This window comes from Mus pahari, chromosome 12, assembly GCF_900095145.1.
Source record: "Mus pahari chromosome 12, PAHARI_EIJ_v1.1, whole genome shotgun sequence".
Classification (NCBI taxonomy): Eukaryota; Metazoa; Chordata; class Mammalia; order Rodentia; family Muridae; genus Mus; species Mus pahari.
In genome coordinates, this window is record NC_034601.1 from 15,233,142 (window position 1) to 15,257,261 (window position 24,120).

A 24,120-nucleotide genomic window follows, 5' to 3' on the forward strand; every position below is an offset into this window, starting at 1 on the left:
AAGAGAGGCCCCTTGGTCTTGCAAACTTTATATGACCCAGCACAGGGGAAGGCCAGGGCCAAGTAGTGGGAGTGGGTGGGTAGGGGAGCAGGGATTTGGGGGGTTTAGGGAACTTTCAGGATAGCATTTGAAATGTAAATAAAGAAAATAATAATAATTTAAAAAGAAGAAAAAGGGTCCTCTTCGATTACAGCATAAATAATAGAAAACTCACATACATGTGGAAGTTGAACAACACTCTACTCAATTATAACTCTGTCAAGGAAGAAATAAAGAAATTAAACACTATTTACAGTTTAATGAAAAATGAAGTCACAACATACCCAAACTTATGGAACACAATGAAATCAGTGCTAAGAGGAAAACTCATAGCTCTGAGTGCACCCAAAAAAAGAAACTGTAGCGACCATACACTAGCAGCTTGACAGCATATCTGAAAGCTCTAGAACAAAAAGAAACAAATCCACCCAAAAGGAGTAGATGGCAGGAAATAATCAAACTCAGGGCGAAAATAAACCAAGTAGGAACAAAAAGAACTATAGAAAGAATCAACCAAACCAGGAGCTGGCTCTTTGAGAAAATCAACAAAATAGATAAACCCTTAGCCAGACTAACTAGAGGGCACAGAGACAGTGTCCTGATTAACAAAATTAGAAATGAAAAGGGATTCATAACAGAAAAGGAGGAAATCCAAAAAACATCAGATCCTACTACAAACACCTACAATCAACACAACTGGAAAATCTGGATGAAACGGACAATTTTCTGCACAGATACTAGGTACGAAAGTTAAATCAGGATCAGATAAACAATCTAAACATCCCCATGTCACCTAAAGAAAAAGAAACAGTCATTAATAGTCTCCCAACCAAAAAAAAAAAAAAAAAAAAAAAAAAATCCCAGGACCAGATGGGTTTAGTACAGAGTTCTGTTACACCTACAAATAAGACAATACAAATACTCCTCAAACTATTCCACAAAATAGAAACAGAAGGTGCTCTACCCAATTCGTTCTATGAATCCACAATTACTCTGATAACTAAACCACACAAAGATTCAACAAAGCAAGAGAACTTCAGACCAATTTTCCTTTTGAATATCGATGCAAAAACACTCAATAAAATCCTCACAAACTGAATCCAAGAACACATCAAAGCAATCATCCATCATGACCAAGTAGGCTTCATCCCAGGGATGCAGGGATGGTTCCATATACGGGAGTTCATCAATGCAATCCCTTATATAAACAAACTCAAAGGAAAAAAAACCACATGACCACTTCACTAGATGCTGAAAAAGTGTTTGACAAAATTCAACATCCCTTCATGTTAAAAGTCTTAGAAAGATCAGGAATTCAAGTCCCACACCTAAACATAGTAAAAGCAATATACAGCAAACCAGCAGCCAAGATCAAACTAAATGGAGAGAAACTTGAAGCAATCCCACTAAAATCAGGAACTAGTCAAGGCTGCCACTCTCTCCCTACCTATTCAATATAGTACTTAAGTTCTAACCAGAGCAATTAGACATGAAAAGGAGATCAAGGGGATAGAAACTGAAAAGGAAGAAGTCAAAATATCACTATTTGCAGATGATATAGTATACTTAAGTGACACCAAAAGTTCCACCAGAGAGCTCCTAAACCTGATAAACAACTTCAGCAAAGTAGCTGGATACAAAATTAACTCAAACAAATCAGTAGCCTTCCTATACTCAAAGGATAAACAGGTTGAGAAAGAAATTAGGGAAACAACACCCTTCAAAATCTTCAAAAATCCCTTGGTGTGACTCCAACTAAGCAAGGGAAAGATCTGTGTGACAAGAACTTCAAGTCTCTGAAGAAAGAAATCAAGAAGGCCTCAGAAGATGGGAAGATCTGGCATGCTCATGGATTGGAAGGATTAATATAGTAAAAATGTCCATCTTGCAGAAAGCAATCTACAGACTCAGTGCAATCCCCATCAAAACTCCAACTCAATTCTTCATAGAGGTAAAAAGAACAATTTGCAAATTCATCTGGAATAACAAAAAATCTAGGATAGCAAAAACTATTCTCAACAATAAAAGAACCTCTGGTGGAACCACCATCCCTGACCTCGAGCTGTACTACAGAGCAATTGTGATAAAAACTGCTTGTATTGGTACGGTGGCTGGGAGGTAGATCAATGGAATAGAATTGAAGTCCAGAAATGAACCCAAACACCTATAGTCACCACAATATGAACTTACCAGAGGTCCCAGGGACTAAACCACCAACCAAAGAGTACACATGGTGAGACTCATGGCTCCAGCTATATATGTAGCCAGGGATGGCCTTGTTGGTTATCAGTGGGAGTCCTATAAAGGCTCTATTCCCTAGTGTAGGGTAATGCCAGGGCCAGGAAGCGGGAGTGGGTGGGTTGGTGAACAGGGGGAGGGGAATAGGATAGGGAGTTTTCAGAAGGGAAACAAGGAATAGGGATAACACTTGAAATGCAAATAAAGAAAATATCTAATAAAAAAGAAAGGAAAAATAGAATTTAGTGTAGGTGATGGATAGATTTTATTTTTTTAACTGAGAGTCATCTGTAAATAATGAAGATTATAGAAAATTAAATTTCTTAGGCTAACATGCTTGTTATATAAATAAGGGCCATGATTATTGATGCTTTTGTATCGTTTGGTTTTTTTTTTTCTATAGGCACCTATTTCTTAATCTTTGTGAATTCTGAAGCAAGTTTCATGAAGAAAAAAATGTTTTTTCATGTAAAGTCTAAACAATATGAGATATGTTATTTTGATAACTAAAATTTTTAAATGAAAAAATAGGTGAGTACCATGTCAGATATACATACATAAGATAAACAGATAGTAAGAAAATCCAGCAAAATATTCTTAAAATAAAAGTGTTAATGTCAAAATACATTTCTCTAGGCAAACACCAGTAGGACTAATTAAAATCAATTATTTTGGTTTATAATTTGTAATTATTTACCACTTTTGAACATTATGTTAATTCTGTGTATTTAAAATCAATTATTTTGGTTTATAATTTGTAATTATCTACCACTTTTGAATATTATGCTAATTCTGTGTATCTCAAATATTCATTTGAGTAGTTAAATTTTTCTAACAAAAGCTAGAAAATACTCAATATCTTCCTTAGTCTTTCATGAAATGAGCAAAAATGTTCAGAATTGATATACTGCTCCAATTTGAATCACTAATCACTCATTGGTTTTAGTAGATGCCTCCAACATTCTGGAAATAATGACATTTTTTTCTAAACTCTATTATTTCCTTTGGTTACAAATTAGATTCTCTGGTATGCAGATGACTGATGCCTTTGGCGGATTTTGTAGACGCTCAGACCCACAACACAGATGACGACCACGATGATCGCAACCATAGGAAGCACAACTGTGTAGTCAGACAAACACTCGTTCACTATGAGAGAAAACAAATACAATATAGCAGGTAAGATTGGGTGATGGCAGACCAGAAAATAGACCAGAGACAAACAGACATGAGCTTTGGAGTTAAACATATTTGTTCTTGACTTTTACTTTGTTGATTGGTTGATTGATTGGTTGGTTGATTGATTGATTGATTGTACTGCTGGGCACCTAACCAAAACTTTATGCCTATTAGGCAAGTACTCTACTACTGAGATACATCCACAGCACTAGTTATATAATCTTGGGCAGATTAATTTACCTTTGAAATTCTCTCATTAATAAGATAAACATATAGTATATATGATTCTTAAGTAATTACATAAATAACTCCTTTTTTTTTTACCCATTAATATCAAATCATTGTTATCCACATTTCTGGAATTTATAAAACAGATTTCCAGGAGTGCTCCCTAAGAAGTAGGATGTTCTTATGTATAAATAAATAAATAAATAAATAAATAAATAAATACCTTAATCACTCAACGTCCAAACATTCTCTTAGACCATTTCATTTGCTTTATAAATCTTCATTCTCATTCTGAAGCTTCTATAGTACAACTCTTAACTGATATTTGAGAATATCTATCATTTTTCAGAGCTTAAATGTGAGATTTCATAAACTTGACACAATTATTTTGCTTCACTCCTCTGAGAATACCATATTCAGTTAATTAAAATGTAATAAATTTGGTCAGAGGCTAACCAATATCAACTGAAAAAAAAAGATGAGAATAAATGGAAACTTGGTAGAATTCTCAGTGGAATGCAGAGTCTGGGAGAACAGAGAAAATAAATGAAAAACTAAATCCACATCTTAGTCATAAGCGATCAGATGTTTGTGTGAAGTTTTGGAATAAGCCAATCCTACTATAGTTTCTATAGCCTGGGAATGATTCAAGGATGGCAATTATAGAATCCCCAAAATTAAAATGTATGCATCCAAGAAATAATATTTCCAATTAATTATTTAATTTGGCAGTAAAAAATACTTAGAGGATGTCTTATTTACAGTTTCTGTTGTGAAGAGACTCTATGACCACAGCAACTCTTATAAAAGAAGCATTTCACTGGGGCCATCTTACATGTCAGAAGTTTATTTAGTTCATTATCATTATGATGAGAAGCATGGCAAGCATTCAGGTAGAGAGGGAGCTGGAGAGGTAGCTCTGGGTTCTACATCTGGATTAGCAAGTAGCAGGAAGAAAATGAGCCACTGGTCCTGGTTTGAGTATTAGACACCTCAAAGCCCACCCCTAGTTACCTACTTCCTCCAAAAAAGGCCATCTGTACTCCAAGAAGGATATACCTCCTAAAAGTGGCTCTCCCTAAGATCCTATGGAAGCCATTTTCATTCAAACCTCCCACAGGATTATAATAACATATATCTTATTATCTTGTTATTGCTACAAATTCTTTTCTACTAGAACAGAAAGTCTACAACTGAAAAATATGAATTAATATTTTCTATGTGAAAAATAATGTTCTTTTAATTAAAATAAAATAAGTAGAAAATGTTAAATAAAAATGAGGGGCCAGAATGATGGTTCAACGATTAAGAGCACTGGCTATTCTTTCAGGGCATCCAGTTTTGTTCCAAGCATATACATGGTACCTTATACCATCTGTAACTCCAGTTCCAGAGGATATAACTCCATCTTCTGGTCTCCATGGGAACCAGGTATACAAATTGGAAGCAGACATACATACAGGCAAAATAGCCCCACAAGCGAAATAGAATAAAATAAAATAAAATAAAAGTTTTATAATATAACATTTTATAATGTAATTATATCATTTTCTCTCTTTTCTTTTTTTCCACCAAGTACCCATGCACTTGCCTTGCTCTCTCACAAATTCATGGTCTCTTTTTCTTTCATTGTTGGTACATATTTTCATAAATATATAAATACAGTCTATTTAGTCCATATGTTATTGGTTTGTATATGATTTCAAGGATGACCTCTTGGGGTTGGATAGCCACTTGGCAGGGCCATCTCCCTTTCTTGGTATCCCTTAGTCTCCTGTAGTACTTAGTTTGTTACTGAGGCCTTCTTCCATGTTCACTTGTCTATTGGTGTTGTTCTCACTTGCGGCTTGTTTAGGCACTTGTTCATGTTGAGGAGACTCCATGGGTATTTCTGATATTTCTAGGAAATACAATTTCACAGCAAACTTGCTCTTCCTCTGGCTTTTACAATTTTTCTGGCTCTTCTTCTGAAATTATCCTTGAGCCTTAGGTAGAAGAGTTGTGTTATAGATATATAAGTTAGGAATTGGTATCATACAATCTCTTGTTCACTGTGTTTTAATTAGTTGTGGTTTTCTGTAATAGTCTCCAACTGATGCAAAATGTTTCTCTGATAAAAGGGTGAAAATTATGCTTATCTGCAAGCATAACCACAAATATTTAGAATGTAGTTAAGGGTTATGCTGATTTAGTAAAATGGAGGCTATAGATTCTTCCCCAAGAGCATGACTTCAATAAATCCATATAGTTTGCTAGGTTTTAGAATCAGGCATGAGTCCCTTTTTGCTGAGTTGGTGTTAAGTTTATCACCAACAGGTCACTGATAGGACTAAAAGAAAAATTGGTACCCAGAAAGTAGGCTCTTGTGGACAGACTTGGACCAAGATTGTAGAAGGAGTTTTAAACTTTGTGCAAAACACACACACACACACACACACACACACACACACACACACAAGGGTATTGATGTTCAGAACTCAGTGGGATATCCTGGAAACTTGAAATATAAGAAAGCAAGAAAGATTATGGAATGCTGGCTCATTTCAGAAGGAAGCAAAGATGTTGTAAGATATTTATGTGATAATTTAAATTAAAAACCTGTAGGTCTGGTGAAATCTGGATGAAAAATTGACTGTGGTAACAAGAAAATAGAACACCTAAAGTCAAAGATTCCTTTTGCTCCCAGTTTCCATCTGCACCCTGGAGCTGACCTGATGCCACGGGTATCCTTACAAAAATTCTACCCTAAAAGAGCTGGTCAACCAAATAAAGTCACAGGGGAGACCACCACTTCTGCTCGAATACCTGGCCTAAATGGGACCTGCCCAAAGCCTAGAGGACACAGGAACCAAGGATCAGTCAGGGACAGGATCCTTCCAGTTTCCATCTGTACACCAGAGCTGACCCTGTGCCACAGCTCTATGTACCAAAATTCCACCCAGAGAGAGTTAGAGACACACCTAAGATCACAGGCTCACAGACTCACAGGAGGGACAAAATTCAGTAAGACACAGCAAGACCAGGTACCACCAAAGATAATCATATGACAGGAGGCAAGAGCAAGAATGTAAGCAACAGAAACCAAGACTACTTGGCATCATCAGAACCCTATTGTCCCACCACAGCAATCCCTGGATACCCCCAAGACACCAGAAAAGCAAAATTCTGATTTAAAATCACATCTCATGATATAGAGAGGACTTAAAGAAGGACATAAATAACTCCCTTTAAAGAATACAGCAGAACACAGGTAAACAGGTAGAAACCCTTAAAGAGGAAACAAATGAATACCTTAAAGAATTATAGGAAAACATAACTAAACATAAGGTGAAGGAACTGGACAACACCATCCAGGATCTAAAAATGGAAATGGAAGCAATAAAGAAATCACAAAGGGAGACAACCCTGAATATAGAAATCCTAAGAAATAGATCAAGAGCCATAGATGAAAGTATCACCAACAAAATACAGGAGATAGAAGAGAGAATCTCAGGTGTTGAATTCATCTGAATTGATACTAAAAGGAAAAGAGGGATGCTGACAATTAGTTGGAATGAATTCAGCTGAAGTTGTGGTACCTTTTACTAATGCAGAGATTGCCTTGGTATGGTCACAGGATGAACATTGGCAAAGAGCATACATTATTACTTGGGAGAGATTAAGAACAAATACCCCATAAAAAAAGAAAAAGAAAAAACGGGGGGGGGGATAAAAAAAAAGAACGAATACCCTAAAAGCAAGCTATTTTAATTTGTAAAAAAGAACTAATTGGATTTTCCCTCTTATAATAAAAAGAACTCCAATTTCTGGAGCCTCAACATTTTATACTGATGCTAATAAATTAAGAAAGGGAAGATATAGAACAGAAGATGTAAATAAAGTGGTTGAGAGTCCCTATAAGTAGGATTCAAAAATCTGAATTGTATGCAATACTTATGGTTATCAGATTTTCAAGGGTCTCAATATAGTAACTAACTCTCAATATGCAGAAAGGGTTGTTTTACATATAAAGACTGCAGCACTTATTCAGAATGATTCTGAATTGAATCCACTATTTACTCAGCTACAGCAAATGATCAGAAATAGGAGTCATCCACTATATATAACACATAAGATCCTTTACAGGTCTGACAGGTCCTCTGGCATATGAAAGGACATGTACTACAGGCTTAGGAACTCCATTTAAAAAAAATGATAACAGTGAAGGTTTAAAGAAAGAATTCTCTATCACTTGGCAGCAAGCCAAGAAAATTATAAAGTAATGTCCTACTTGCTCATTTTATAATCAAATTCCATTACCCACAGAAAGTAACCCTAAAGGTACCCAAAGAAATGAAATTTGTCAAATGAATATGTTCCACTTTACAGAGTTTAGTAAATTGAAATGTGTCCATCATACTATAGAAACATATTCAGGATTTTAATAGGCCACTGCCTTAGTTTCAAAGAAGGCTGATTCTGTAAGTATGCATTTGTTAGACATTATAGCCATTACAGGTATACCCATTATAAATTAAAACAGACAGTGAGCCTGCATAGGTTTCTAATAAGATGAAGCGTTTTTTTACATATACTACAGGACAAGTAATTGTTGAGAGATCTAATTGTACTTTAAAAGAGATGCTTAAAAGACAAAAGGGGGCAACAAAGACCTCCAGAGATAGATTACATAATGCTTTATTAACTCTAAATTTTTTTAATGCTAATGAACAAAAAAAGACATTGGATTGTGGGAAAAATTGCTGAACTAAACCTGGCTGTTTATTTTAAGGATGTTGACACATCAGAATGGAAACAGAAAATGTGCAATGCTGGGGAAGAGGTTATGCCTATATTTCCACAGGAAAAGAAATCCTATGGGTTCCTTCCAAGTTGATAAAGATCAGACATGACAAAAGGAGATCCCATGAAGATCTTGGCTATGGACAAGAAGGAGATAGACAAGACTGACAAGATAGGTGATTTATATATGGTGATGTATATGTCCAAGTACACAGAGACAGGTCTGGGACCAGCTGAGATTTAAATGTCTATAACAGTCAATAACTCTTATTGGGTACAAAACTCTCAAGACTTATTATTACATACCATCCTTCAGGATGAAATGAATGAAAATTTATGTTGTACTTTGATTATGTGATCAAACTAACCTCTAAGAAGGGCAGTTCTTTCTTTATTGATCTTCCTTAATTGATCTATGCACCCTGAATGTTCCATACAAATCTCTTTACGGAGCTATTTGTCACTTGAATGTTTTATATATTGCAGAATGGAAGAGGAGAAAGACAGCCCCGACAAGGTTCACACTCTGGGATGCTGGGAATCTTGGACCACCCATTATAATTCCCTGCTTGATCCTACCTCAAGTACATCAAGGCTGCTTCCTCTAAAAACTTGTTTCCAGTACTTTTCCAGAACAGCTATCTCACCCATCTAGCCTTTCAAACTGTTATAGTCAGGATTTCGGCTAAGCCATGAATGTTCTCGGCATATAGAGACTGGACAACAAATTATGCCAGCTAGCCTTCCTTTAACAAAACCAGTTTTTCTATTTTCCATTGAACCTCCAGAAATGAATTAATTCAGCAAGAAACAAGCAAATGAAGATCATTGTCCTAGTCAATTAGGTTAGAGTGGATGGTTCTGGATATTTTACAAATTATAGATATGTTGTCATTTAAAGGGATAATTTACAAATGTTGCAGCTTTGGATCTGGAAGAAATTAGAGAGCTTAGATTCAGAAATTTCTACTTTTCCTTTCCTCTTCTCTGTCCTTCTTTCTTCGGTAATAGAAGGGGGTAGAAAATAAAAGGGGGGATACAGTAATATTATAGAAAAATAGGAATAGGACATTAAATTTACTCTTAAACAAAGCATTATATAGCCATAATCTTACATTGATAGAAATCTTACATTTATATTTGATGCAAAATTAAAGTTATAATTTCTTACATTGGTACAGAATTTATATATTGATATAGGTTTAATGTTTTCATTGGTACAACTCTTTGTATCTTGATACAAAATTTAAAATTGATATTCTTGAATAGGTATTAGGCCTGTGAAACTCATTTAAGAATACAAAGCTTTGATTCAGTCCTTTTTAATAACTGCTATTACAAACTACTTAAAATGATTGTCTTAGTTAGGGTTTTTACTGTTATGAACAGACACCATGATCACAGCAACTTTTATAAGGTCAACATTTAATTGGGGCTGGCTTACAGGTTCAGAGATTCAGTTTAGTATCATCAAGATGGGAGCATGGCAGCATCCAGGCAGGCATAGTGCAGAAGGAGCCAAGAGAGGTACATCTTCATCTGCAGGCCTCTAAGAGAAGACTGATTTCCAGGCAGATAGGACTAGGGTATTAAGCCCATGCACACAGTGACGCACCTACTCCAAAAAGGCCATACCTCCTAATAGTGCCACTCCCTGGCTCAAGAATATACAAACCATCACAATGATTAAATAATGCAAATTAATAGTGAGATAGTGAAACTCATGACCATATTAGATTCTAATTTAGTTAATAACAAGTGTTTTCAAGATTATTTAGTGAATAGCTGAGAATAACCAATGTTTGAGACTTCCGTTATGCTATATGTATATAGATAGTCTTCAAAAGCAACAGAGATCCACAGAATGTAATATTTAATGTTATTCCATTACTAAAAATCATCTGGCTATGAGACATGTGTGCTCCTAACAATATTTCCATTCCACTTCAAAGAAGACATTTAGCATCATTACCTCCAGGTGGAATTGCTTCAACTGTGGCAAGGTAGCCACTGGGCAAGAATTGCCCTAATTCATCTGCAGACAAAAAATACTGTCCAAAAGTGGTCAAAGGTTGGATAGTTGACTGCTAAGCTCTGCTGAGACAGAGTAAGCTAGTCCTTCATAAGTTCTGCTTCACTTAAGGTCTTTCAGATGGTTCTGGGTCAGAAGGCTGAAGACAAATGCTCCAAAGTTCTATGGAACTCAGGGACTGTCCAGGCAGCCAACTGTCTCTACAAATTGTATAATTTTGGAACCTAGGTCTTTGTGCTTCCTACATATTCGGATAATACCTAATTCCTTCAAAGATCTCTGACAGGATTGAAGACTAGTTACAGTCTCATAATAGAACTTAAGTTATTTAGCATTGAAGAAGACATTCCAGGTTTGAAAGAATAGATTTCAGATAGTAATACAAGTTGAGGTCAGCATAATACAGGCACAGAACTGTAAACTCTTTAAGTTAGGATAGAAGGTAGAATGCTTTATCTACATTGAGACATATGGTGGACTGTAGGTTAAGTGTATATCATACCTCATAATTTCCATAATTTGTTATAGTTGTGCTCAATTTATATCTGAGAGAAAGAGCCATTTTAACTGGAAAAATAGGGGGAAATGTGGGTTGCCCTTCTGCTGTTTGTATTCTGATGTTAAGTCTGCTTCCTTGAGAGGAATTGCCCCCAATAAGAAATTGATCACATACTCAAGTGATCTCATGTGATCCGTCTCCCCATTCTAATGGATCAATACAGGCTAGAGCCTGTGATTGGTCAGTAGAGAGGAAAGGTGGAATGAGAGATTTGAGAGAGGGAGGGAAGAGAATGAAACAGAGAGGTGGAGATGGAAGAAGAGGGGGAGAAAGCTTGTGGCCAGAAGAAACCACAAGTAACAAAGGGTCTTAAAGCTGGGGAATATTAGTATAGTGCTAGATTTTCCCAATCTAGGCACATAGCTTATAATTATAATAACTACTTTGTGTGATTTTTATACAAGCTTATTGGGGTTGGAAACTCCAGCAACTATATATATATATATATATATATATATATATATATATATATGGCTTTCTTTTGCAAGGCAGGGGGGTATATGTGATTCCTATGTATACAAAAGTGTGTTTCTGTGTCTATATGTGTTTCTTGACATTTTTCTATGGCTCATTTCCTTGTTTGGTATTTTGTATTATTCTGATTTGTTGATTTTGGTTTATCTTATCTTATTGAATTGTGCTATTGTTCCTTAGATGCCTGCTTGTTTTCTAAAGAGAAATAAGAATGGTGTGAATCTGGAAGGGAGAGTAGGGTAAAAGGAATAGGGAGGATTAGGGGAGGAGAAACCATTTTCAGAATATATTATATGAAAAAATCTATTTTCAATAAAATAAAAAATTAATGACTCTAATGCTGCCAACATATTGTTCTTGGCTTTCAGCTCCCAGAACTGTCAGAACATAAATTTTTACTACTTAAGGCATCCACCCTGTAATACTTCACTATGACGTGACTAATCTAGCATTACTCCTAATACTTCATCTATTTAACTTCAAAGTGTTCTTATATTTTCTGCAGTGTTTCTCCAAGTAGTCATGTACCTTATTTTCATTTTGTTCACACTCATTCATGGTGGTCCAGAAATTCAATTTTCTTTAATATTATGTAGATGACTTACATACATTATTCCCATTGTACTGTAACTCTGTCAATGAATTCCTTGAGTTCTTGTATTCTGTTATTTTTATGTAGTCTAGAAACTAGCTATGTGCTGGTTTTATCCTGTTGTTTGGGATGGCTCTCAGCTCACTTCCTACAGTCCCAATGTTCACTCTTTCTAGTGTCTATGTTTGAAAACAAAGACTATCAAGCAACCCACTCTTATTTATTCCAAAAAGAAGGAAGTACCTACAGAATTTTGTTAATTTGTTGGAAGTTTCTTAGACTGGCTAAGTGTGTGTTGGATGAGAAGAAAGAGGCAGAGTTAGGAGTCTGCCACAGATGATTCACCACTCTGTATGGAAGAAAGAAAGAAAGAGAGAGAGAGAGAGAGAGAGAGAGAGAGAGAGAGAGAGAGAGAGAAGCTGTGAGAAATGAACATATTCAAATATTGGTTTACTCATTATTCCAAAGAAATTACTGCTCTTCATGGCTACTAGAATATTCATCCATGTTACCATGGAGGATAATTTATGTTAGTACAGATAGATAACAGAAGCCTATCAGCCTAAAGAACACACTGAAGGTGGTAGAAATAAAACTTAAAATGTTACAAAACACCTTATTGCTCTAGTCTTTACACTAAGTTCTGCCCCTTGTTCCCATCTGGCTTGGAAGCCACTTCCACAAAATAAATACACTTCAATGTGGTTGTTCCTCAGGATGGCTGGTAGCATCATAAGTAAACACCTCCACTCTGTTCTGTAGAGCTTTACAAGAGCCCTTGGCACTTCATATCTGGGAGTTTAGGGGGGAAAAAGTGTTTGACATAGGAACAAGGGGACCACATCTCTCCAAGCCAGATGTGTGCTATTAACTCTAAGTCACTTAGAAGAAACCTAGCCCTTACAGGCTCTCTTGAATCTTCCATATGCTTCACTCAACCCCTTAGGAATGTGGAAAGAACTAAGGCACCTCCAAAAAGAGCAAGTACATTTCGTAAGTAAGCAGAAACCACAGGGTAGTTGCCAAGATTGCATAAGCTTCCTGCTTAAACTAATGAGTGGAAAAAGAGAAACTGCAGAAAATTTTCCTTCTTTAATCTCCCCATCATCAAGAGCACTGTGCCCATGGCCCTTGTACCTTTTTCTTTAAATTTCACTCACACAATAGCTGTCTCCTTTTTAAATGACTGTTATTCATAAAATACAGCATTTAAAGAATGACATATATATTTCCACTTGAGCATCACAAAATGTTTTTTTTTTTTAATTACAAAATCTAGGAATGTATACTTGAGCTAAGGCAATAACCAAATGGGAAACTTTGGGGTGATAGAATGGTAGGAGTTTGTGAGAGTTCAATGAGAAGGTGAATAGCAACAAGAATGAAAGAATGTTGGTCTCTTGCTTAGGGTTTAGCTATTAATTATTTCTTCCTTAGGAGAACAAAGAAAAGAGCTTTTATGCATCTGCCTGTGAGCATTCATAATGGTCTTGTTTGCCAGATCTATCCCTTTCCTACTTCACAGAATTTTTTTTTTGCAGTTAGACAGACAACTGTGTGCCTCATTCTGAAATCACATGATTAATGTTAGGGGATATTTTGCAAAGAAGTAAATATTTTCTAGAAGTTAGACACTCTAAGATCAGTTTTTGACAGCTTAACTGTGGTAATAAGTTACTAATATTAACCCTACGACAAAGACACAAAGCAAATGCAGAAACTCTAAGACAGAAAGAAACCCTTCAAAAACACAGGATCCAAGCAAATAATACATGAATTCTTAGTTTGATAAATGAAAAAGAAGGTTTTTTTTCCCTAGGCACATCTTTAATTATATAATGGAACTCAATGTAAAATCAGATTCATGTTAGAAGTTCACATGAAGCCTCTAAACATGTTGTTTGAAAAGTACTTATAATATTTTTGAGTTACTACAAGAAAGATATTTTAGGTGATATTTTAGGTGTTTGACTATTCTGGTCAAACATAGAAGACTGAATAACACCGTTTTCTTAACATAGAAAAGGTGGTTATGGTGGTTTGAATAATAATGGCTCATGAGGGCTTATATATTTGAATGCTTACTCATCAGGGAGTGGCACTATTGAGAAGGATTAAAAGGATGAAGAGGTGTGGTCTTGTAGTACATGTGGCCTTGTTTCAAGAAGTACATCACTGGGAGTGGGCTTTGGGTTTCAAAAGTCTGTGCTAGACCAGGTTCTCTCTGTTTTCTCTCTAATAGCTATGGATATGGATATAAAGCTCTCAGCTCCAGAGCCATGACTCCCTATATGCCACATGCTCCTCACTACAATGATAATAAACTAACCCTATGAAACTTTTGAATGCCCCTTTTTATGAATTGCTATGGTTATGGTATTTCTTCATAGCAAAAGAACAGTGACTAAGACAAGGGCTTCTCTAAAAAGTGACCTTCCTGGCCTTCATCTAAGGCTAGTTTCACCCTGGAAAGTTCCAGATGAGCTCTGTGTTGTGGCTCAAATTCAAAGAAAAAGTCAGATGTATGTAAACTAAACTGGCTGGGTGACGATCTCCAGTGATGGCTTATATGCTAGAAAAGTGACTCTGACAGAACTTAACTTCATTCTTGAATGTGGACAAAGCACATCTTTCTTTTCCCTCTCTACAAATGGGCAGAATCTATTACAAGGTCTTTTAAAAATCTCTTACTGAAAATGTTTAAAATGTCCTCTGAACATGCTGGAGTTGTTTAGACTTCAACATTATGAGAGGTGTGCACAATGTTTCTCCTCTTTTTTTGGTGTGTGTGCATGTGTGTGGGTGTAAGTGTGCGTGTGTGTGTGTGTGTGTGTGTGTGTGTGTGTGTGTGTGTGTGTGTATTTAAAAGAATGAGTCAGAAGAAGAGTCATCCTACTGGGGTAGTTGGTAGGCACAGATGGAGTTATATATATGGTTTTTACATGTAGTCATAGGATGAGTACAGCCCTTAAAACTTCACAGAGTTATACTATTATAGTAAACCATGTGATCTGGCCCCTTGACAACTTCAGAATAAAGACACCTTGGAACTGCCTCCTAGGTTCTTAAAGGCTTCTTGTGACTTGAGGACATTTAACTTACCATTTCCAAAGGAGTCTCCTTCGAAATCAAAGGCCTGAAGGTGGATATTCATCGTTTTCATTTGAAGCTGAGCTGACAGCTGGATGCTCTGCTCACTGACACACTTGAAGGAATGCCCAACTACTGTCTCAAACATCATTAAAGTATCCTTCTTTCCCTGGTAAGTCTTCTCTGCAGACAAAGTAAAATATATGTGACAAACTTGACAATATTAATTGAGTTCCAGGTGCCACTACTATGCTCATGTACAGCCAGTTGCCTTCCTTCAGATGGGGTAACCTTGGAGTCCTGCCATCTTTTATTCATGAAAAAATACTGTAGGTGTACAGACTACTTTTATGGCAATTTCATTACTTTTGTGAAAATTAACAAGTTGGCCTAAGATAATGTACTAAATTATCTATTTATACTACTATATCATGTGATATAAATCTATAGTTTTTTATCTATTATCTCCCTACCCACATATCATTCATTGGTCTATCCTATTGCTGCCATCCCCGTTAACGTTAAGTCTTATATCAGCACTGTAATGATAATGAACTGCTGTTACTAATACTAGTACCAGTACCACAATGACATGAAAACCCCCATTACTGTTTCTACTATTCTTTCTGCTAATATTGCTGAGCCCTTAATCATATGAACATAGAACTGGTTTCCCTATCAGCCTCTAAGTTAATCTCTAGCTTGATATTCCTTTCCCACCTTTCATAAGAGTTGGCTTCACTAATACTGGCTACAATCTTGTTCATCTCTTGAGATAATATTAAACAATTTCTATTAGCACACATGATACTTATTCTCTAATCTATATGAGGTAAGTGTAAGTTAACATATGAAAGTTAGTTTTTAGTTGTTTTCTTTTACTTACATTTAATTGCCATCACTAACAAATCCCCTTGAGTAGTATCAATAACATCAATAAAATATAGTGCACACACAGACAGACAGATATAGATATATGTCATATATAATAAATAAAATGGCATATATATAGATATATATCAAATATTATCCTCCTTCCTGATTTCCTTTCTGAAAACCCCCTATATCATCCCCCTCCTCCCTGCTTCTATGAGGGAGCTCACCCACCCACCCACTCACTCCCACCTCACCACCCTAGCATTCCCCTATGCTGGAGCATCAGTGATATAGCACACATTTTAAACAGACTTTGTCCCCACAGTTTTACTTCTTAGCAAATATCATTACTGGGAGATACTAAATTATGTTTAAACCAATCAAGTAATAATACTTCTTTAAAAACAGAATGTTCCAAAGGTAGTGACGGGCATAGTGGATGAGCTCAATACAAATGTGATATCTAAGGCTAGACTTTCTAGGGTAATATCTAATGAGCTTCCATAAGCTCATCAGACTCTGTTGGAAACAGTATCTCTCTAAACATGAACATTTATAAATTGTTTCAAATGTCTCTCTATGGGTAATTTTCCATAAGTAAACAAAGTAAATGCTCATAAATGCAAATCTGTTATGCCATTCACTTAACCCAAATCTTCCCATGGTATACTAATAAGCTTTAGAATAAACTCTCAAGTCTTTAGCTGACCTGCACATAGGTTCTACATGCTCTACACCACAGGTACTGTGTGTTCACTTTCTAGGTCGTTATAAACAGCACTATTGTTCCTTAGCTGCTATGGTAGATTAAATGAGAAAGTCCCTCATAGGCTCTGACATTTTAATATTGGTCTTCAGATGGTGGCACTGCTCAGGGACATGGACTTGTTGGATGAGTACATCTCTGCCTCAGCTTACAGATCAAGATATAACTCCTCAGTTTCCTGCCCCACTCCTAAGTCATTATGTCTTCCCGCAGCCACACTTTTCTTCCATGATGCTAATGAACTCATGTCTTTGGAACCATAAGCCAAATATACCCTTCTTTCTATAAGTTACCTTAGCTATAAAGCTTTACTGCAACAATATAAAAATAGTAATTATAGCTACTTTAACAAGCTCACTCACTAAAACCCATGCATCTTTTATTACTGCTATCTGGGAAAATTGCCTCAAATAAAATGTACCTAAATAGTGATACTGTGTTCAAACATCACATTTTCAAAATAGTCTTTCTTCTCTGGAGGCTTCCCAAAGTGCACACTAAATATCTCCCCATTCTTTAACATTCTAGCTTTTGCTTACTCACAGAAGTGAGTATCACTTATTAATATGATTTAATGTGGCTGTATATAGTGCTATTTCTTTCTAGAATGCAAGCTCTACTATACAGAATCTGATCCGCTTGGATATTATGGCTAATACAGACAAAGGTTGGTACCTAGCAATATCATAATTTTGTAGCATAACATACAATTAAGAATACAGAATAAATTTCACTCTAATAACAAATCAGTTAAAATGAAACTAAACTTATAATTTGGTACTGTTAATATAATCTAGATCATCATAGTCCATGATTAGATAAACTGAAGTACACATGGGTTTTGAATTCCCCCAAAGTTTTAGTTACATGTTGTTTTTATTAAAAACAGCATCAAAAACTATCGGAGTCGATGATAAGAAAATAAGGTAACCAATCAACCATGATGTGAGAGCTGTTCTCTTACTCACCTGTATTTGAGATGCTCAAATATGCTCCAACTTCACTAATATAATATGAGTTTTCTTCCTGTAAAACAGCAATGTGTTAACCATTGGGTAATCTCAAATTTTAGGCTTATAATAATGGCTACTAAATACTTGATATGAGGGCAAGGGTATGTTTGTGCTAGTCGTAATTATATTTGAAAACTTCAAAAGGAATAAATGTATTATATAATAAATAAAAAATACATAATGAATGACTCCTAGACTCAGATTTCTCTATTTACTTGTTACTAGAGTCTAAAACTAATATTTCCCCAGGAGAATTTCAGTTCTACCAAGTTTCCAAAATGCAATTACATCTAGAAGATGGAGTGGAATGATTAGTAAGGGTGGATGGTATTAACCTAAAATACCCATTCTCATGATTGTACTGGGTGGAGTTTGAAGAACTCATCCAATCTTAGATAAAAATAACATTGCATCCAGCAGCTGGGGTTCATTTCAGTCAGCACCAGCCCCACACCATCTTGGGCGCGAACTTGGTGGGCCCTAGCACACCCAGGATCTTGGAATCACTGAGACCACTCTATGCAGGAGAGCACATAGGAGGAAGAAGCAACAGAGCTTCTTGGACAGGGTCTCTTCAGGCCATCATCCTCAGCCAGGAGGCAGAGCTGAGACCCAGACCCCTGGGCAACTTCTCTGCCAGAGGACAGTTGGCCTCCAGGGAGGGCTCTGAACCCATGACTCAGGAGGTGGATCTGAGCTCCAGACTTCTGTGCACCTTCCCTGCAAGAAGAGAGCTTGCCTGTAGAGACTGCTCTGACCACTGGGACGCAGGAGAAAGTTGAACTCCTAGGAGTGCTGACAGAGGCTAAAGAATCACAGGAGGAACAAGCTCCAGCCAGAGACAGCTAGAAAATATAACACCAGAGATTACCAGATGGTGAAAGGCAAACCTAAGAATATTAATAACAGAAAACAAGACCACTCAGCATCATCAGAACCCAGTATGCCCACCTCAGCAAGTCCTGGATACCCCAACACACCTGAAAAGCAAGATTCAGGTTTAAAATCATGTGTCATGATGCTGGTAGAGGATTTTAAGAAGGGCATAAATAACTCACTTAAAGAAATACAGGAGAACACTGCTAAACAGGTAGAAGTCCTTAAAGAGGAAACACAAAAATCCCTTAAAGAATTATAGGAAATCACAACCAAAGAGGTGATGGAAATTAATAAAACCATCCAGGATCTAAAAATGGAAGTAGAAACAATGGAGAAAACACAAAAGGAGAGAACTCTGGAGAAAGAAACCCAGGAAAGAAATCAGGAAACATAGATGTGAGCATCAGCAACAGAGTACAAGAGATGGAAGAATCTCAGGTGCAGAAGATTCCATAGAGAACATGGACACAACAATCAAATAAAATGCAAAATGTAAAAAGATCCTAACCCAAAACATCCAGGAAATCCAGGATACAATAAGAAACCAAACCTATGGATAATAGGAGTAGATGAGAATGAAGATTTTCAAATTAAAGGGCCAGCAAATATCTTCAACAAAATTATAGAAGAAAACTCCCCAAACCTAAAGAAAGAGATGACCATGAACATGCAAAAAGCCTACAGAACTCCAAATAGACTAGACCAGAAAAGAAATTCCTCCCAACATATAATAATCAGAACAACAAATGCACTGAACAAAGACAGATTATTAAAAACTGTAAAGGAAAAAGGTCAAGTAACATATAAAGGCAGACCTATTAGAATAACACCAGACTTCTCACCAGAGACTATGAAAGCCAGAAGATCCTGGACTGATGTTATACAGACCCTAAGAAAACACAAATGTCAGCCCAGGCTACTATACCCAGCAAAACTCTCAACTACCATAGATGGAGAAACCAAAGTACTCCATGAAAAAACAAAATTTACACAATATCTTTCCACGATTCCAGCCCTTCAAAGGATAATAAAGGGAAAACACTGACACAAAGACAGAAATTATGCCCTAGAAAAAGGNAGAAAGTAATCCATCAACAAACCTAAAAGAAGACAGCCACAAGAACAGAATCCCAACTCTAACAACAAAAATAACAGGAAGCAACAATTANTTTTCATTAATATCTCTTAATATAAATGGACTCAATTCCCAAATAAAAACACATAGACTACCAGACTGGCTACATAAACAAGACCCAATTTTTTTTGCTGCTTACAGGAATCCCACCTCAGCAAAAAAGACAGACACAACATCAGAGTAAAAGGCTGGAAAACAATTTTCCAAGAAAATGTTCCCAAGAAACAAGCTGGAATAACCATTCTGATATCGAATAAAATTGACTTCCAACTCAAAGTTATCAAAAAAGATAAGGAGGTGCACTTCATACTCACCAAAGGTAAAATCTTCCCAGATGAACTCTCAATTCTGAATATCTATGCAATAAATGCAAGGGCAGCCACGTTCATTAAAGAAACTATAGTAAAGCTCAAAGCACACATTGCACTTCAAACAATAATAGTGGGAGACTTCAACATCCGAGACACATTGAAACTAACACAAGTTATGAATCAAATGGATCTAACTGGTATTTATAGAACATTTCATCGTAAAGCAAAAGGATAAACCTTCTTCTCAGCACCTCATGGCACCTTCTCCAAAACTGACCATATAAACAGTCACAAAACAGGACTCAACAAATAAAAGAAATATTGAAATTATCCCATGCATCCTATTAGATCACCACAGACTANNGCTGATCTTCAATAACAACATAAGTAATAGAAAGCCAACATTCATATGGAAACTGAACAACACTCTACTCAATGATAGCTTGGTCAAGGGAGAAATAAATTAAAGACTTTTTTAGGGTTTAATGAAAATGAAGCAACAACATACCCAAATTTATGGGACACAATGAAAGCAGTTCTAAGAGGAAAACTCATAGCTCTGAGTGCCTGCAAAAAGAAACTGGAGAGCAGCTTGACAGAACACCTAAAAGCTCTAGAACAAAAGTAAACAAATTCACCCAAGAGGAATAGATAGCAGGAAAAAATAAAAACTCAGGGCTGAAATGAACCAATTGGAAACAAAAGGAACTATTCAAAGAATCAACCAAACCAGGAGCTGATTCTTTGAGAAAATCAGCAAGAAAGATAAACCCTTAGCCAGACAGACTAGAGGGCACAGGGACAGAATTCTAATTAACAAAATCAGAAATAAAAAGGGAGACAAAACAACAGAACATGAGAAAATCCAAAAAAATCATCAGATCCTACTACAAAACGCTATACTCAACAAAACTGGAAAACCTGGATGAAATGGACAAATTTCTACACAGATACCAGGTGCCAGATTTAAATCAGGATCATAATAATGACCTAAACAGACTCATATCACCTAAAGAAATAGAAGCTGTCATTATTAGTCTTCCAACCAATAAAAGCCCAGGACCAGATGGGTTTAGTACAGAGTTCTATCAAACCTTCAAAGAAGACATAATTCCAATTCTACTCAAACTATTCCACAGAATAGAAACAGAAGGTACTCTACCCAATTCATTCTATGAAGCCACAATTACTCTGGTACCTAAAATACATAAAGACCCAACAAAGACAGAGAACTTCAGACCAATTTTCCTTATGAATATCAATGCAAAAATACTCAATAAAATCCTCACAAACCAAATCCAAGAACACATCAAGGCGATTGTCCATCATGACCAAGTAGGCTTCATCCCAGGGATGCGAGGATGGTTTAATATATGGAAATCCATCAATGTAATCCACTACATAAACAAACTCAAAGACAAAAACCACATGATCATCTCCTTAGATGCTGAAAAAGCATTTGACAAAATCCAACACCCCTTCATGATAAAAGTCATGGGAAGATCAGGAATTCAAGGCCCCTACCTAAACATAATAAAATATACAGCAAACCAGTAGCCAACATCAAACTAAATGGAGAGAAACTCGAAGCAATTGCACTAAAATCAGGGACTAGACAAGGCTTCCCACTTTCTCCTTCCTATTCAATGTAGTACTTGAAGTCCTTGCCAGAGCAATTTGACAACAAAAGGAGATCAAGGGGATACAAATTGGAAAGGAAGAAGTCAAAATATCACTATTTGTAGATGATATGGTAGTATACTTAAGTGATCCCAAAAATTCCACCAGAGAACTCCTAAACCTGATAAACAGCTTCAGTGCAGTAGCTGGATATAAAATTAACCTGAACATATCAGTTGCCTTCCTCTAAACAAAGGATAAATAGGCTGAGAAAGAAATTAGGGAAACAACACCCTTCACAAAAATCAAAAGTAATATAAAATACCTTGGTGCTTCTCTAAGCAAGTGAAAGATCTGTATGATAAGAACTTCAAGAATCTGAAGAAAGAAATCGAAGATCTCCGAAGATGGAGATATCTGCCATGCTCATTAATTGGCAGTATTAATATAGTAAAAAATGGCCATCATGCCAAAAGTATTCTACAGATTCAATGCAATCCCCATCAAAATTCTTAACACCATTCTTCCCAGAGTTAGAAAGAACATTTTGCAGATTCATCTGGAATACCAAAAAACCTTGGATGGCTAAAACTATTCTCAAAAATAAAAGAACTTCTGATGGAATCACCATCCCTGACGTCAAGCTGTACTACAGAACAATTGTGATGAAAACTGCATTGTATTGGAACAGTAGCAGACAGGTAAATCAATGGAATAGAACTGAAGACTGAGAAAGAAACCCACACACCTATGGTCACGTGATCTTTGACAAAGGAGCTAAAACCATCCAGAGGGGAAAAAAAGATAGCATTTTCAAAAAAATGATCCTGGCTCAACAGGCGATTAGCATGTAGAAGAATGCAAATCGATCTTGTAGAAAGCTCAACTCCAAAGGATCAAGAACCTTTACATAAAACCAGATACACTGAAATTTATAGAGGAGAAAGTGGGGAAGAGCTTGAAGATACAGACTCAGGAAAAAAATTTCTGAATAGAACACCAGTGGCTTATGCTATAAGATCAAGAATAGACAAATGGGACCTCATAAAATTGCANAGCTTCTGTAAGGCAAAGAACACTGTCAATAAGACAAAAAGGCAACCAACAGATTGGGAAAAGGTATTGACCAATCATAAATCCAATAGAGGGATAATATTGAAAATATACAAAGATCTCAAGAAGTTAGACTCCTGAGAAACAAACAACCCTATTAAAAATGGGGTACAGTGCTAAACAACTCTCAACTGAGGAATACCGAATGACTGAGAAGCACCTAAAAGAATGTTCAACATTCTTAAACATTGGGAAATGCACATAAAAACAACCCTAACATTCCACCTCACACCAGTCAGAATGGCTAAGATCAAAAATTCAGGTGGAGCAGATGCTGGCAAGGATATGGAGAAAGAGGAACACTCCTCCATTGCTGGTGGGATTGCAAGCTTATACAACCACTTTGAAAATCAGTCTGGCGGTTCCTCAGAAAATTGGATATAGTACTACCGGAAGATCCAGCAATACCTCTCCTAGGCATATACCCAGAAAATGTTCCAACTGGTAATAAGGACACATGCTCCACTATGTTCACAGCAGCCCTATTTATAATAGCCAGAAGCTTGAAACAGCCCAGATGTCCCTCAACAGAAGAATGGATACAGAAAATGTGCTACATTTACACAATGGAGTACTACTCAGCAATTAAAAACAATGAATTTATGAAATTCTTGGACAAATGGATGAATCTGAGGGATATCATCCTGAGTGAGGTAACCCAATCACAAAAGAAGTCACTTGGTATGCACTCACTGATAAATGGATATTAGCTCAGAAACTTAGAACACCCAAAACACAAGAATTTGCAAAACACAAGAAAATCAAGAAGGAAGACCATCGTGTGGTTACTTCATTCCTCCTTAGAATAGAGAACAAAATACCTATGGAAGGAGTTACAGAGACAAAGTTTGGAGCTAAGACATAAGGTTGGACCATCCAGAGACTACCCCATCAGGGGATCCATCCCATCATCAGCCACCAAATGCAGACACTATTGCATATGCCAGCAAAATTTTGCTGAAAGGACCCTGATATAGCTGTCTCTTGTGAGGCTATGCCAGTGCCTGTCAAATACAGAAGTGGATGTTCACAGTCATCTATTTGATGGAATACAGGGTCCCCGATGGAGGAGCTAGAGAAAGTACCCAAGGAGCTGAAGGGGTCTGCAACCCTATAGGTGGAACAACAATATGAACTAGCCAGTACCCCCAGAGCTAGTGTCTCTAGCTGCATATGTAGCAGAAGATGGCCTAG

At 36.5% G+C, this 24,120-nt stretch overlaps 1 protein-coding gene across 1 annotated transcript in view; it reads right to left on the bottom strand.

Moving 5' to 3' along the window:
* Nucleotides 1-2,673: 2,673 nt before the first annotated feature.
* The window catches only part of Lamp3 (lysosomal associated membrane protein 3), a 41,447-nt gene continuing 20,000 nt past the window's right edge, over nt 2,674-24,120 (bottom strand). Inside the window, exons 4-6 of the mRNA XM_021210091.1 lie at nt 17,824-17,881; nt 15,226-15,396; nt 2,674-3,426 (exon numbers count right to left, since the gene is read on the bottom strand). Coding sequence (XP_021065750.1) covers nt 3,293-3,426; nt 15,226-15,396; nt 17,824-17,881 — 363 coding nt within the window. The 3' untranslated portion in view covers nt 2,674-3,292. The remainder of the gene's footprint in view (nt 3,427-15,225; nt 15,397-17,823; nt 17,882-24,120) is intronic.